Source organism: Mandrillus leucophaeus, unplaced genomic scaffold (genome assembly GCF_000951045.1).
Source record: "Mandrillus leucophaeus isolate KB7577 unplaced genomic scaffold, Mleu.le_1.0 Scaffold4, whole genome shotgun sequence".
In the NCBI taxonomy this organism is placed as follows: domain Eukaryota; kingdom Metazoa; phylum Chordata; class Mammalia; order Primates; family Cercopithecidae; genus Mandrillus; species Mandrillus leucophaeus.
Genome location: NW_012104253.1, coordinates 13,633,772 through 13,647,855, shown reverse-complemented (window position 1 = coordinate 13,647,855; position 14,084 = coordinate 13,633,772). Strand labels below are relative to the sequence as shown.

The 14,084-nt window shown below is 52.7% G+C and overlaps 1 protein-coding gene across 1 annotated transcript in view; it reads right to left on the bottom strand.

Moving 5' to 3' along the window:
* Positions 1 to 273: 273 nt before the first annotated feature.
* CCDC88C (coiled-coil domain containing 88C) overlaps positions 274 to 14,084 on the bottom strand; it is a 151,800-nt gene continuing 137,989 nt past the window's right edge. The window contains exons 28-32 of the mRNA XM_011991814.1: positions 12,252 to 12,440; positions 10,378 to 10,446; positions 7,842 to 7,910; positions 6,553 to 6,842; positions 274 to 2,621 (exon numbers count right to left, since the gene is read on the bottom strand). Coding sequence (XP_011847204.1) covers positions 1,578 to 2,621; positions 6,553 to 6,842; positions 7,842 to 7,910; positions 10,378 to 10,446; positions 12,252 to 12,440 — 1,661 coding nt within the window. The 3' untranslated portion in view covers positions 274 to 1,577. The remainder of the gene's footprint in view (positions 2,622 to 6,552; positions 6,843 to 7,841; positions 7,911 to 10,377; positions 10,447 to 12,251; positions 12,441 to 14,084) is intronic.

Genomic DNA, 14,084 nt, shown 5'->3' with positions numbered 1-14,084 from the left:
TTAGAAAAACAAATAAAACAGGATTCAATTTATGCGAACTTAAAAACACCTGGGGAGGGGTGGAACACTGTCACATGACAAGAAATCTTTGTCCTTCACATTTGTCTCTGGTTGCACGTGTAAAAGCTTCCCCCGCCTAGTGGCAAGGAAAGTGGTGGATTCCAACTGTGGAGGAAGGGTCCCCAGGGTGCAGAGGGAGGGGCGCAGGGAGCCGCAAGTCCCCAGAGGCCCACCTGATGCTAACAACGTGCAGTGAGGAAAGCCAGAAGGCACTTCGGTTCCATTCCATTTTATTACAATCCTGTCCTTGAGTTCCAGAATGAACGGCTATTTAATACACAACCCCAAACACTCCTAAAATGGATCTTGTTAACATTCAAAAGTCTCCCATTTCTTTCTCAGTATATTAAATCAAAAGGGAAAAAAATCTTAAAAAAAAAAATCAATAGGTTTAGTTCACCCCAGGAAAAGCACCTTTACAACAGGAAACTAAATTGTCAGGAATCTGACCAAAGACACAAAGCAGCAGGTGAGATTCCTGACAGGAGAGAGGGACTCCCACTGGAGCATAAATAGATCCCCCCCTCCAAGTATACATATTTCACATGAGTGTGTACATATATATGTCATATATTAAAAAAAAATGGTTTCTATACCCAAAAAGTTACTCAGAAATAAATCAACACCCCATCTGAGACTGGGGAAGTCGGGTGCTGCAGCCAGGTTATACATCAAGCTTGCACCTCGCTCTGTGCGGGTGACCCCTCGGTGCACTGTGCACACTGGCCTGGAGGGGGCTGGATGGGGGCCTCTGTCCTGCCCCCCAATCCCCAGGCCTGGCAGATCCAGTGTTTGCAGAAAAGTGAGCCAGGGAAATCTAGGAAGGCAGGTAGCTGTGTGGTCCCCAAACCCCCCGGTGCAGAGCTCAGGAGCCAGCTGGAGGCTGGGGGCAAATGGCCAAGGCCACCACCAGCTGCCCTGCAGGCTGCCCTGGGTCCTGGGGTAAAGGGAAGTGCTTGGGAATCCAGGAATGAAACAGCAGCACTCTCACTTTTTACCAGCAGGCCTGCCTCTGGGGTCTGCCCAAGGCCCTGGAGACCTTAGTATCGCCAGTCTGGGCTTCTCCTGGGATCCAATGGCCTTTGGGAGAGGGAGTGGGCTTTTCAACCCGCCAGGCCTGAGCCTCGTGAGCCTGTTGTGTGAGTGTGTGTGTGCTTAATGGAGCTCAACACATTGCAAATGAGTGTTCTACTGGGACATACTGGAGACGCGTCTGCTTTGGGGGAAGTCAGTTTGTCATTGCATCCTAATTTGTCCCCATGCTGACGTGGATTTGTTCCAAAGATATCAGCTGCTGGAAGCGGCAGACACAGAAGACACGTTACACACCTGGAAGCGTAATCCTCTTGGGACTTGGCACAGTGTTTCCATTCACAGAACAAACAGCAGAAATGCATGGGAACCCCTTTCCTCATTCCAAACCCTTTCCTGACACCGCAGGCAAGCAGGAGAAAAGGCCGTGAGAGTCAGAAGGCGTGTCAGTAGTTTTCAGGTTTGCAAGCTCAACCACGAGACAGTCACACGCAGCCGTACTCATACCACACGGTCTGTGGGTCCCCGCCTGGCTCCGGGGAGGCGGGAGTGCTCTTGGACATGCTCCCTCGACTGCAGTCCTCAGGCACCCGGCCGGGGTGGGGAGCCAAATCAGAAGACCGACCTGGGCTCTTGGCCGGGAGCCCCTCGCTGCCGCCCTGCCCCAGGACCCCGTCTCCCTCTGAGAGGCTGAGCCCCGCCCGGACGGGGGCGATGGTGGCCACCTCTCCCGAGTGTGGGGGCGCCTTGGGCTTGGTCCTGGCAGCCGGGGCTGCAGCAGGTGAGAAGTGTGGGAGCTGGGAGTTGCTGCCACTGCCAGCAACAGCAGTACCAGCACCTGCAGTGGCAATGGCGGGGGCTGTGGCAGACTGATGCAGGGGGGCCAGCCTTTCCTCCTTTGGGGGCGCCAGGGAGAAGCGCCTCGTGTCCAGCGGCCGGCTGCGGGGACCTGGGCCCTGACAGGAGCTGCCAGCCTTTCCCACAAGTGGGGTCCGCTCCCGGGTCAAGCTGTGGGAGCTGGGGGGTGCTGGGCTTTGCAGGGTGTGGCTGCCTGTCTCTCTGCCCCCTAAGGCCTCAGGAGCCCCCAGCTTCTGAGGGGACTCCTGTTTGCAGGCCTCTGGCCCGCTGGCCCGGAGAAGGTCAGCTGAGGCCAGGCTGAAGGCCCGGCTCAGGGAGGCACTGCGGCTGGCAGGTGCGTGGGAAGTTGGGGGCACCGGAGCCTGCCGGGGTCTGCCCAGAGACAGGCTCTGGGGAGGCAAGGCCTGTCTCGGGGCCATGCTGGGTGGGGCCACGCTGGGTGGGGCCTCGGCCTCAGTCAGTCTGAAGTTTGGCTTTACATACTGCCCGGGCTTCAGCGGCCTCCCCTCCAAAGTGGGGGTGGCCATCTTGACGGTGGGGGCCACAAAGCTGGTGGGCATCTTGGTCCCTTCTTTCTTGGCAGGTGGTCCTGGTTGGCCTCCGATGGCTGGGGGATCGCTGGCCTTTCGAAAGTAGTCACTCAGCAGGTCATCCCGGCAACTGGGAGTGTCCTATGGATAAGAGAGTGAAGGGTGGAGGTGGGCATGAGGGTAGGGCGAGTCCTCAAAGCCTCCTCCCACCCAGGATGCCCCCTGAGCAGCCCACATGGCTGAGACTGTAGTTCCTGGCTGCCTTTTCCCAGGCACATGTGCCACCCCCGCCACACACACCAGCCCTGGGACCGGACGGTGAGGGTGGATGAGGCAGCATGGGACCACCAGGAAAGAACTCCAGATTCCCCGCAGGCAGCCCCCTAACTTTACACAAATAAGGAAACAGACCCAGAGAGGGAAATGGCTTCCTACAAAGTGAGTTAGCTTCCCAGAAACCCCGACTACAGCTGACCGCTTTGGTCTGTCTGGTTTCCACCAAGCACAGCAGGAACTAGAACCCCGGCGGGTATGAGCAGGGCCTTCCTTCCCCGGTCACCCCGGGACATCATAAGGACTTCACCTTGCGCCACCGAGAGCAAGAGGAACAAGAGCAGCTCCTGAAACGCCGGAACCTTCATTGCCACTCAGACCTCTCTCTGGGCCCGAGAAAGGGAAGAGAGAGGCAGAATGGGGGTGGGAGGGGGCGGGGGACAGAGAGGAACAAATGGAGTCTGTAAGTGTCCAGAAGGGGGAATGGTGGGGCTGCACAGCGAAATGAAGACACTGGGACGGCCCAGCCGCCACTCTGCTCCTGCTAAGCTGCCGCCCAGGCTCTGCTTCCCCTGCCCAGGGAGCAGCTGTCCTTTGCCACCACCTTGGGAACAGGCAGAGCCACGGAGGCAAGGGTCTATGGCCCCGCTCAGGGAACTGCAGCCTTCTGCAAGCACAGCTTCTCCTGAGGTTGACATGGATGAAGAGGAAGAGAAGTGACTTCATGGGGGATGAGAGGCCGGCGGGTGTCAGCCGGAAGGTGGGTTGGTAGCTCAGGAGCCATCTGCACCTGCCAGCAACTCCTGTCCCCCAGAAACATCTGGACATGGTGCCACTGGACAGAGATGCATCTGCTGTTTTATGCTAGTTTGATGCTACACATCTTGGGTGGGTGTCCAGTAAGACCCGTGATATCCACAGGTACCTTTCATCACCTGTGGGGCCACGTGCTGTTCCAGGAACCACGTGTATAATTGCAAAGAAAGTCATTTAATTCTCAAAACGACCCTGCAAGGTTGTTGGATGGCTGTGTGAAGGCGAAGAAGCAGGCCATGGAGGTTTGGCAGGTCACGCGTCCAGAGAGAGGCAGACCCAGATGAAAGCCTGCGGCTGCCTGGCTCAGAGCTGCTTTCCACTCCACCAGGCTCCTCCCTGCACACCTCAGAGCCGTGGATACCCACCCTCCCTGGCCACACAGGGAGCCCCATCTTGCGACACTCCCTCCCTGCATCACTGACGCCCAGAGAGTGAGGGCGTGGTGGGCATACCGTCGTCATTTCCCTGGGACGGGAAGCCCCTGTGTACATTAGGGGCTTTGTGCGTCAGGGGTACCAGGAGGGAAGTCAGGTGTGTCAGGGATAGGGGCTTAAATACCCCAGGAAGAGAGAGAGGGCTGGCTCGCTGCATGCCAGGCATCCGCTTTCAACAGAAACTGCTACAGCCAGACTGTGTTGGTCTCATTGAAGCTAAAAATGGAAAGGTAACAGTACAGGGAATAGGAAATGGGGACTGTGAGGACGAGTCTGAGCTGAGCAGGGAGGGGCCCCACTCCTCGCTCAGGACCTGCCTGCCAACATCTCCAAAGGGAAAGGAAACCATCATAAGGGGCATATAACAAAAAAAGACTGAGAAGGAAAGCCTTCCAGCCGCAGGCCCCCCAATTTCTGGAGTGTTCTCGTTCAGGCCATTAGACCAGCAGCTTTTTTTTTTTTTTTTTTTTTGAGACAGAGTCTCACTGTGTTGCCCAGGCTGGAGTACAGTGGCACAATCTCGGTTCACTGCAACCTGAGCCTCCCAGGTTCAAGAGATTCTCCTGCCTCAACCTCCTGAGTAGCTGGGATCACAGGCGCCTGCCACCATGACCCAGTTAATTTTTGTATCTTTAGTAGAGATGGGGTTTCACCATGTTGGCCAGGCTGGTCTCGAACGCCTGACCTCAAGTGATCCGCCCACCTCAGCCTCCCGAAGTGCTGGGATGACAGGCGTGAGCCACCGCTTGGCCTAGACCAGTGGTTCTTAAACCATGGTGCCTACCCAGCCGCAAGACCATTATCTAGAATTTATAAAGATGCAAATTGTCAGCAAGCCCAACCTCAGACCCACTGATTCAGAAACTCAGGGAATGGGTTCTGTGGTCTAGCAAGGCCCCCAGACGATTCAAAGGCACGCCGGAGTTTGAGAACCACAACATTAGACCGCTAACGTCTTGAGCACAGGCCCTCCTTTGCTTTTCTCAGCTTGGCTTCTCCAGCTCTTTGCACACAGTAAGTGCTTGGGAGACAGAAATATTTAAGTGAAGGAAGGCCAGGGCCATGTTTCATATTTCTCTTGTGTCAACTGCAAAGCTGGGCACGGCGCATGCAGGCAAAGAACCTGCTGATGAACTGGTTTGCTTTGTTTTTCAAGAGCAGGCACCAGGCACACTGCTTAACATAAGATAGTAGGTGCTCAATAAATATCTATCAAACACATACTTGCTTTTCTGTGTCACTGTGTCCTAGTAATGCAGGTCACAGGGTTTACCAGAGAGCTAGACAAAGTCCAAATGTGTTTCTTTAAGGGGAGTGAGATGGAAAGATTAAAAAAGACTGAAGTTTTAAGAATCCTCAGAAGGGCTCAATTGCAGACAGTGAACTACACTCACTCAGTAACCCAACAGCTCACGTGACGAAATTCAGAGGGAGCACTTTAAAGATGTATGTGCAGCTTCAAAAAAGCTAAATGAAGACCTGTAGAGGTGGCAGGAGGATGTCAACAGGCAGTGTTCAGGGTGAGGAGCTGCAGAGCTGGTGCCAAATCCAGCTAGCTGCCTGTTTTTGTACATTCTGCAAGGTGAGAATAGTTGCTACATTTTTATTTTTATTTTTTCTTGAGACAGTCTCGCTCTGTCGCCGAAGCTGGAGTGCAGTGGTGCAATCTCAGCTCACTGCAACCTCAGCCTCCTGGGTTCAAATGATTCTCCTGCCTCAGCCTCCCGAGTAGTTGGGATTAAAGGCGCCTGCCACAACGCCCGGCTAATTTTTGTATTTTTTGTAGAGACAGGTGTCTCTATAACTCTGCTTATTTGTAGAGATGGGCGTAGTTTTTGTAGAGATGGTGGCCAGGCTGGTCTCAAACTCCTGGACTCAGGTGATCTGCCCACCTTGGCCTCCCAAAGGCTGGGATTATAGGCGTGAGCCACTGCACCCGGCCAGTTGCTACATTTTTAATTGGTTAAAAAGAAATTTTGTAAAAACGTATTTCACAACATGCGAAAATCATATGAAATTCAAATGTCAGTGTCCACAGTAAAGCTTTGCTGGATGCCAGCCATGTCCATCCACTGACATAGGATCAAGTGTTTGCTTTCTCGAATGGGCAGAGTTGAGTAGCTACAACAGAGACTGTGAGGCCCAGAAAGCCTAAAATCGTTCCTCTCTGGCCCTTTCAAGGTCCTTAAAAGGTTGCCAGCCCCTGCTGGAGAAAATGCAGGGTAAGTGAGGACTCAGAGCTCTGCCATGAAACCCAGCGTGAGACCCTAGCCCTGCAAGTCAGGTGCTGGCCACGCACCCTTGGTGCCGGCCACAGGCTCTGCCGGCTCACCTCCCAGACCCAGGGAAGAGCAGCCTCCGAGGTCAGGGGCTGGTGGCTGGCTTGCGGTGACTTGCCAGCTAGTGCTCTAGTCAGCCTCTCACGTCCAAGCCAGCTCTGTGCCTAGGCCTTGCCACCCCCACCCCATCCCTTTCTGCAGCTATGATCCCGAGCCAGGCAGAGACAGCGAGGGAGAGAGACGGGCCAAGTCTCTGTCCGGGTCACTCACGTGGGTGGGGGAGCTGCGGTTGCTCTCCTCCAGGAACTCCTCCAAGGTGACCATCTCATTGCTGGGGGAGGCCGAGCAGGGCCGCACCCCGACGTGGGGAGGAGCTGTGCCCCTCTTCTGGGCACCCTCCTGTGGGAGGGGCCCATTCCGGGGCAAGGGGTACTCGTGGCGGCCGAAGGCATTGCGTCCTGGTGTGCTGGCTTCCCGGGGCAGAGTGGCCAGGTCCCTGCTGGGGATCAGGTCTTCGCTGCTGAAGCTCTCGGACCGGCCATGGAGCTGCTCGGAGGAGCCTGGGTGTCCAGGCAGGAGACAGAGGACCCTCATCAGTCTCAGCAGCCCTCTGATGGCTTCTAGAGGTTTCGTGCTGCCTTTGGCCCACTCCAAACTATCAGAGAGAAACCCCTGCCCAAAATCCCAGGGCTTACTTCCCCTAGACTGAAAACTAAAGAATCTTTCGGACTCCTTTTGAATTTCACTTTGCCTTTAAAAACAAAATACCTTGAGATAAAAGTGGAAAGCTTCTGCTAAAGTTTAAGTTATTACTGGCTGCAAGGCACTGCCCTTGTTAGCACTCGCTCATTCATGTATTCAAAGCTTATTCAGCACCTGCTACATGCTAGGGGCTAAATGTACAGGGAAGGTTCATGAAGAAAGACCACATTCTGTGCTTAACACAAACTATACATGTTCCAAGAATCAAAATCCTCCAGATTTGTTCTGTGGCCACAGTAGAATGGAACTAGTGTTACTCTCCCCATTCTACAGATGAAGTAACCGAGACTCGAGACCTGTGACATGCCTGCATTCTCAGTGCTGCTCGGGGGAGAAGGGAGCTGAACCCCAACCCATTCTAACTCCCAGTCTGTGCCTGAAACTGTACAGTGTGGCCTCTGAATGCATCAGAATGTATTTGAAACCCCTAGTTATGTATTTTAAAAATTATAATAATTTGAGCCCAGAGCCAAACCACCAATACACTTCCCCTGCCCCCAACCAAAATAGGGTCTCGCTTCTGTTTTCCAGGCTGGAATGGAGTAGTACAATCACAGCCTGCTACAGCCTTGACCTCCCAGGCTCGAGCGATCCTCCCACCTCAGCCTCCTGAGTAGCTGGGACCATAGGCATGCGCCACCACGCCTGGCTAATCTTTTGCTTTTTGTAGAGATGGGGTTTTGCCATGTTTCCCAGGCTGGTTTCTAACTCTGGCCCAAGCGATCCAGCTGCTTGGGCCTCCCAAAGTGCTGATTATAGGCGTGAGCCACTGTGCCACACAGAAGCAGAAGACTTACCTTTTAGGTTAAGAGGTGAGCTGTTGCTGGATGTGTTTCTACTGCTCTCTAAGCTACTTGGCCGCGACACTGAAAGGAAATGGCAGTGTTAAAATCAGAAAGCCAATGAGCAGGTATATCCCAGATTAGCCATCTGAGAAAAACTATGCACTAACACAATCCTGTGCCAAAGCTAGGCCCAGTGCTCTCAGGAAGGAGGAACTCTGGGACTCCGTCTGCGCTCCAGTGAGGAAGCCTGGCTTCCCCAACAGAGTGCTGGACACAGAACAAGTAGCCACCAACAGATGACAACTCTGCTTTTCTACGTGTAGGAGGCCTGGGGCTGCCGCTTCACACAACTCCACAGAGGAAATCTCACACAGAACGCCAGCATAGAGGGCAGACAAAACAAGGCTGCTCTGGGTGAACCAGAGGTTGAGGTGGGGGGGGTCCTCCTCTATTACCGCACAGAGCTTTCTGGAACACATGCGGACAGCCTCAGCCGAGGCCATGGGAAGAAAGATGAGGGCTGTTCAGGACCATGTGTGTGCACGTGTAAGTGCGTGTACCTGTAACCAGTGAGGTGTCACGTCAGGAGACCCACAGGGAGCAGGTGCCAGGGGCCTGGGAAGGAAGGGGGCACTCCCTTCTCCTGGATATTTGCTGTTCTTCAGTTTCTTTGTGACCTTTGCCTTAAATTTACATCTGCCCCAAAGGAAGAAAATCAAGGCTTATGGTGCTGAGGGCACCTGCCCACCTGCTCTCCTGGCCACAGTGGGTGCTTGCCTGAGTGTGGCTCTGCCATGCCACCCCACTGCAGACTTTGGGGAAGGCTGGCACCATTCCCTACAGAGGGCAGGCCATCCCTTCCAGGGCCCGCAGGCCTCTCCTGGGTCACTCCTCCAGCGGCCCTATCTCGAGAGCGAACATGTCCATGCTGCTGTGCTATGAACCCCCGTGGCAGGGATGGCATTTCAGTTGTCCCTGCAACCCCCAGCACCCAGCAGGCGTTGAGCTGAGCCACCTCAGGAGCCTGTAGAGACACCTGGGGTTCCTCTGCTTGCTAGGCCACCAACGCAAGTTCATTCAGGTTTCCCGGGTCCACGGGGCACCTGGTTCCAAGGGCTGAGGTGCTCTGCAAACAGCAGCTGTCCAGAAAACACCTGCTAGCAAACATGTTTGAAACTGAGCCAAAAACATACTTGGTGATAGTGAATAGCTTAAAAACAGAATCGGTCCCCTCCCTGAGCAGTGACAATGTGAAATAAACAAATGCACATCTCTCTTTAAAAAAGAAGTAAATTTCAGTACAAGGAAACGGTGATAGCAATCAACGGTCTGAAAGCACCATTGTTTATTCAAGTACTGCAACGCAAATCCTTTTCCCTTCTTTTTCCTCAGAGAAGCTAGAGGAAACAGAACATTTATGAAAAAAGCTCCTATGGTTAGCTGACTGATCACAAATCTGGCTGCTCAGGGAGATGCCCCCAGCACACGAGGCAGATTTCTCCTGTTGCATTAGCCTCCACTCAGCGTAAAGATGTAAGACTCCCATTCATTCAATTGTTTCATTACAGTTTTTTTTTTTTTTTTTGAGATGGAGTCTCGCTCTGCCGCCCAGGCTGGAGTGCAGTGGCCGGATCTCAGCTCACTGCAAGCTCTGCCTCCCGGGTTCACGCCATTCTCCTGCCTCAGGCTCCCAAGTAGCTGGGACTACAGGCGCCCGCCACGTCGCCCGGCTAGTTTTTTGTATTTTTTAGTATAGACGGGGTTTCACCGTGTTAGTCAGGATGGTCTCGATCTCCTGACCTCGTGATCCGCCCGTCTCGGCCTCCCAAAGTGCTGGGATTACAGGCTTGAGCCACCGCGCCCGGCCTCATTACAGTTCTTTACTCAAGTAGAAGACTGTAAGAATGTCAACATCATCAAGCTTTTTAGACCGTGGATAGGGGTAGGAGGTGATGCCAGCTCCTACACTTACCAAGCCTTTCAGAAGTAAACTGAAATCGATGTAAACTTCTAAGGGTCTTTTTAGGATTATTTTCTCACACTTCTAGGGTTGCTTTTCAAAAATTAAAGCAAAGCAGCTTTTAATTTCTGAGAAGGCAGGTACTGTTTACTGCCTCCCTTCTGCAGAAATTTATAACATGCCCGAATCAAATGACAAGTGCTTCTAACAATTTCCAAGACTAAATACGCCTCAGAGCCACTGTGGGCAACTGCAGCCAAGTGAAGACAGTAAGGGACCTTCTTGAAATGAATGCTCCCCACCTGAGCCACTGGAACTTCCTGGCCAACCTGGAAGGGTGCTTGAAGGCATGAAGAGGAAAGGTCAGTGCTTCCAGAACTGTGATGCTTGGGAGGCAGCAAATTCCCACCACTGGAGGTATATGAGTAGAAGCTACATGCTCAGCCCCCTGAGGAGGGGAAGGAAGAATGCGTACCCCATTCCCACCTTCATTTGGTGTTGGACTCCCCTACAGGACTCAGCTTAAAGGAAAGGTACCATGGATAAAAACCAGTCTGGAAACGCAGACGCAGCACCCTCCCTACTCACCGTACTGCCTGTGGTTGGGGACCTCAAACTCCAGGGATGGCTCGCAGAGGTTGTCATCTGAGTTATAGGCTAAGGTGAAAATGAGGCTGGTGAGTCACAGTTACGGAACATCCCTCATCCACAGGGAACCCCGCCACCTCGCCTGGCACCTGGATCCCAGCAGCTCCAGCTCTTGGGATGAGGGCGTGGTGTGCAGGTGCTGCCTTTGGGACCTGCCTCTCCTACCCCTCCACTATTTCTCCTGCTGAGCAACCCTGACACTCCCGATTCCCATCCCCTTTAAATCACTCTTCCACCTCTGCTGTGACTGGGACGTGTGGACCAAAGGTGTGTTCTGGCCTAAGGATGATATAAAAAGAGCTGAATATTGAGTATCCTGGGGGGCCCCTTCCAGCCTCAGAGGCCAGCCCTGAGAGCAATTTGCTTTCAGCAGTCAAGTTGTCTTCAGGTGGCAGGAGGAAGAAGGAAAAAAAAGAGGCAAAATCAGAATCTACCCCTTGAGGGGACAGGCTGAATTCCTGGGGACTAAACATTGCACCAACGGCTCCTGACCAGAAACACACCTGGAAACCACGGACCATCAAGCACTCGGCCTTTCCCTGAGAACTGGAAATGTCCCACGCCTCAATCCTGCTAGTTTCTACCTGAGAGCAGACCCTGGATCCCCTCCAAACTGACAACGGGGTCTCCATTTTGGAGATGGTGACGTGCCCACCTGCAATGGATATCTGGAGTTTGAGCGTCCCTTGAGGTCAGGACCCTGTCTCTGTTGCTTTGTTTTGTTGATCAGACTCAAGGTTCTCCACGCCCAAGGCTTCAAGAGTCAGGTGGGTGGGTTTATTTATGCAAATTAACCCCTTCTTGCTCTCTCAGACTTCTAACATCCCAGAGGCAATCACTTTCAACTCCTTCATCTGTTTCTCTGGATATTTCCCTGTCTCTTATATTATAAGGGGAATGCCCTTTTCGGTTTTAAGCATTATCTCTTCCTTTCTCTTTGCATATTTTAAATTCCCAAATGCTCCTCCCTTCCCTGTTGCTTTTTTTATAGCATCCTGTTCTTGTTTCTTGGGTGCAATCATTTCTCTTATCTCTGATTTGAGTGTCACCTGGTAAGATCTGACTGAGCCATTCTGCTGGGACTCTCTCAGGCTAATGAGATTACTCAGAATATTTTAATCTCATGCCTAAAGATGTGAACTCGTGGCACCCTGGAAACAGGGAGTTCGTAAATCCTTCACTGAACCCATTTGATTTTAATACAGAACACTTGCCTCAACTGTGTCAGTGAACTTCCAGTTCAGAGACTCTATCCTTTCTTGGCCCAGTGTAGTGGCTCAACACCTGTAATCCCAGCACTTTAGGAGGCCAAGGCAAGAGCATTGCTTGAGGCCAAGAGGTTGAGACCAGCCTGGGCAACATGATGAGACCACATCTCTACAAAAAATTTAAACTACACACACACACACACAAAAATTTAAAATATATAATTTATCTTCTCTCGAGAAAAAAACTCCAAACTTTTACCAAGGTAGGGCAATGGCAGTTGCCTGGTTTTAGCCCAAACTCTGGTTCTCAGCCCACCTTCCCTTCCCTTCTGGAGCTATTTGGTGCCTTCACTTCCTGAATGCTGGTGGTGGCAGTGGGTTCTGAGGCCCCATTGCAATTAGGCCTCTGGAGGGTTTCCTGCCCAAAGTCCTTGGCTGGTAAACACAGCCGCATCTGTGCCACCAAAGCTTGTCAGCGGCCTCACCCCTTTGCTCACCACCTATCAGACTGAGAGGAGAGCGACTCCTCTGAATTCCGAGAGCCTGGGGCCTTCGGAAGGGACATTAGGCCTGACGCTCATGGCTCTGGAAGGGCTCGCAACTCACCTTTGGTGCGGCCCGGGTGCCGGGCGATGGGGGTGGAGCTGGAGGGGGCTGTAGTGGTGGCTGAAGTTGAGCAGGTCCGGGAGCCCAGCTCCGAGGGCCAGGACCTCATGGCCAGATCGGTGGAGGCATCTGTGCGGTCAAGGCTGCCTCTGTGCGGGGAGCCTCGCTTTGGTTTTGGATCCCCAGGGCCTGAGGCAGAAGAGGACATTGAGAAATGAGGCTGCCAAGTCCTGTGCCCTGTGGACAACCACACCATGGCCTAGAAGCAGGGCAGCAGGGCACAAGGACCACAGAGACAAAAGCGGGGCTGCCACAGCTCTCGGGCTGCGACTTAAAAGGGGCCTGGTGGGGCAGGTTGGGGCGAGAGGGCTTGGCCTCAGGCGGGTGTTGGAGGCCCCATTGAGGATGGCTCTGGCTCTAATGCTGGGGTCACACTGCCAGCCCTGAGAGGCTGGGAGGAAACAAAGGGAGCCCCTGAGGGGATAAACTGCTGGTAAAAGTCACACATACTCACTCTAGGACACATCTCCTGTGTAACACTGTCTGGAACTCGAATCCCTGACTTCCAAAGATCCTAACAGATATCTGCCAGCTCCAAAACCTGCAGCTGAGGATCCGAAGGTCCTGCCGACTGGACTCACTAAGGACTTCAAATAGAAGTTTATTGCTAGCCTCACAATATTCTGTGTTTTCAAAAAGGGAAGCCTTAATCTCTAACTGCAAGAAAATCTTTACCTTGTATCTTGTGCTTTTCTGCAATCTCTAACTTTTCTACCATGAACAAAAACCGGTCAAAATTAAATTAAATCATATCATATATAAAATCATAAAAAAATACAGTCCGTAAGACCAACTATCCCACAGGAAAGAGGACAGGCTCTCCAAACACAAGATAAAAATGAACACGGCTGGCATTCCTAAGAGCCGACGAAGCACTCTGCAGAGCGTCCCACTCTGTGTGCCCCGACGGCCACGGACCCAGAGCCAGGACTCACTGCTGCAGTTCGGCTTCTTCACCCGTGCAGCTGTCTGCCCTCCCCGTCACTCCCAGTCTGGGTTCACTGTGCAGTTTTAAGCGCCCAGAGCTGATGATTTGAAGTCAAGGGGAAATGTGGATTCTGATAGATAACCTTGATGAGAAGCAAGACTCAAGTCTGCCTGAAGTGGGACAGGTGGAATGAATTGGGACAGGTGGAATGAATCGGGACAGGTCATCCTACAGGTGAAGCTAAAACAAGGATCCACGGGGGAGGCGGAGATGAACGAACAGTTAGCATGAGCAGCGGACAGAGAAAGCACAATTCCAACAGCGTGCGCAGGAGACAGGTCTGGAGGACCCGGCGCCGCGGCAGCCCAGGTTCCCAGAGCGAGGCTCATGAGATGAAGTCAGTGGCACGTTAACTCTCACATTTTAGTAGTTACGTGTTTATTCTTACGATTACCTTGTTTTTATGATGATACTTGTGTTTTCCACTTACAGGACTGATACTAATCTTTCCTTTTAATACATTTAACTACATACTGTGAATCAACGTGAGGGAAAACATGTAGGTAATCATATTTTTGTAGGTAATCATACAGATGGTATCAGGATATGACAAAAATAACGGAGGTGGTCCAGGGATGGCTGGAGACAGGAAATGCTCCGCCGGTAACGGCCTTGCGGGCCGGCTGGCATTTTCCCCTGCTCGAGGCATGATTTGTGTGCTGATGTTCTTTCTGTCTCCTGCTGTTTTAACTTCAGCATCCAAGATGTCAGAAAACCACAGCACAGTCATAAAACTTCACTCTGGGCTGAACTCTGGCTGGCAAAATCAATCCAATTAGTCAAAA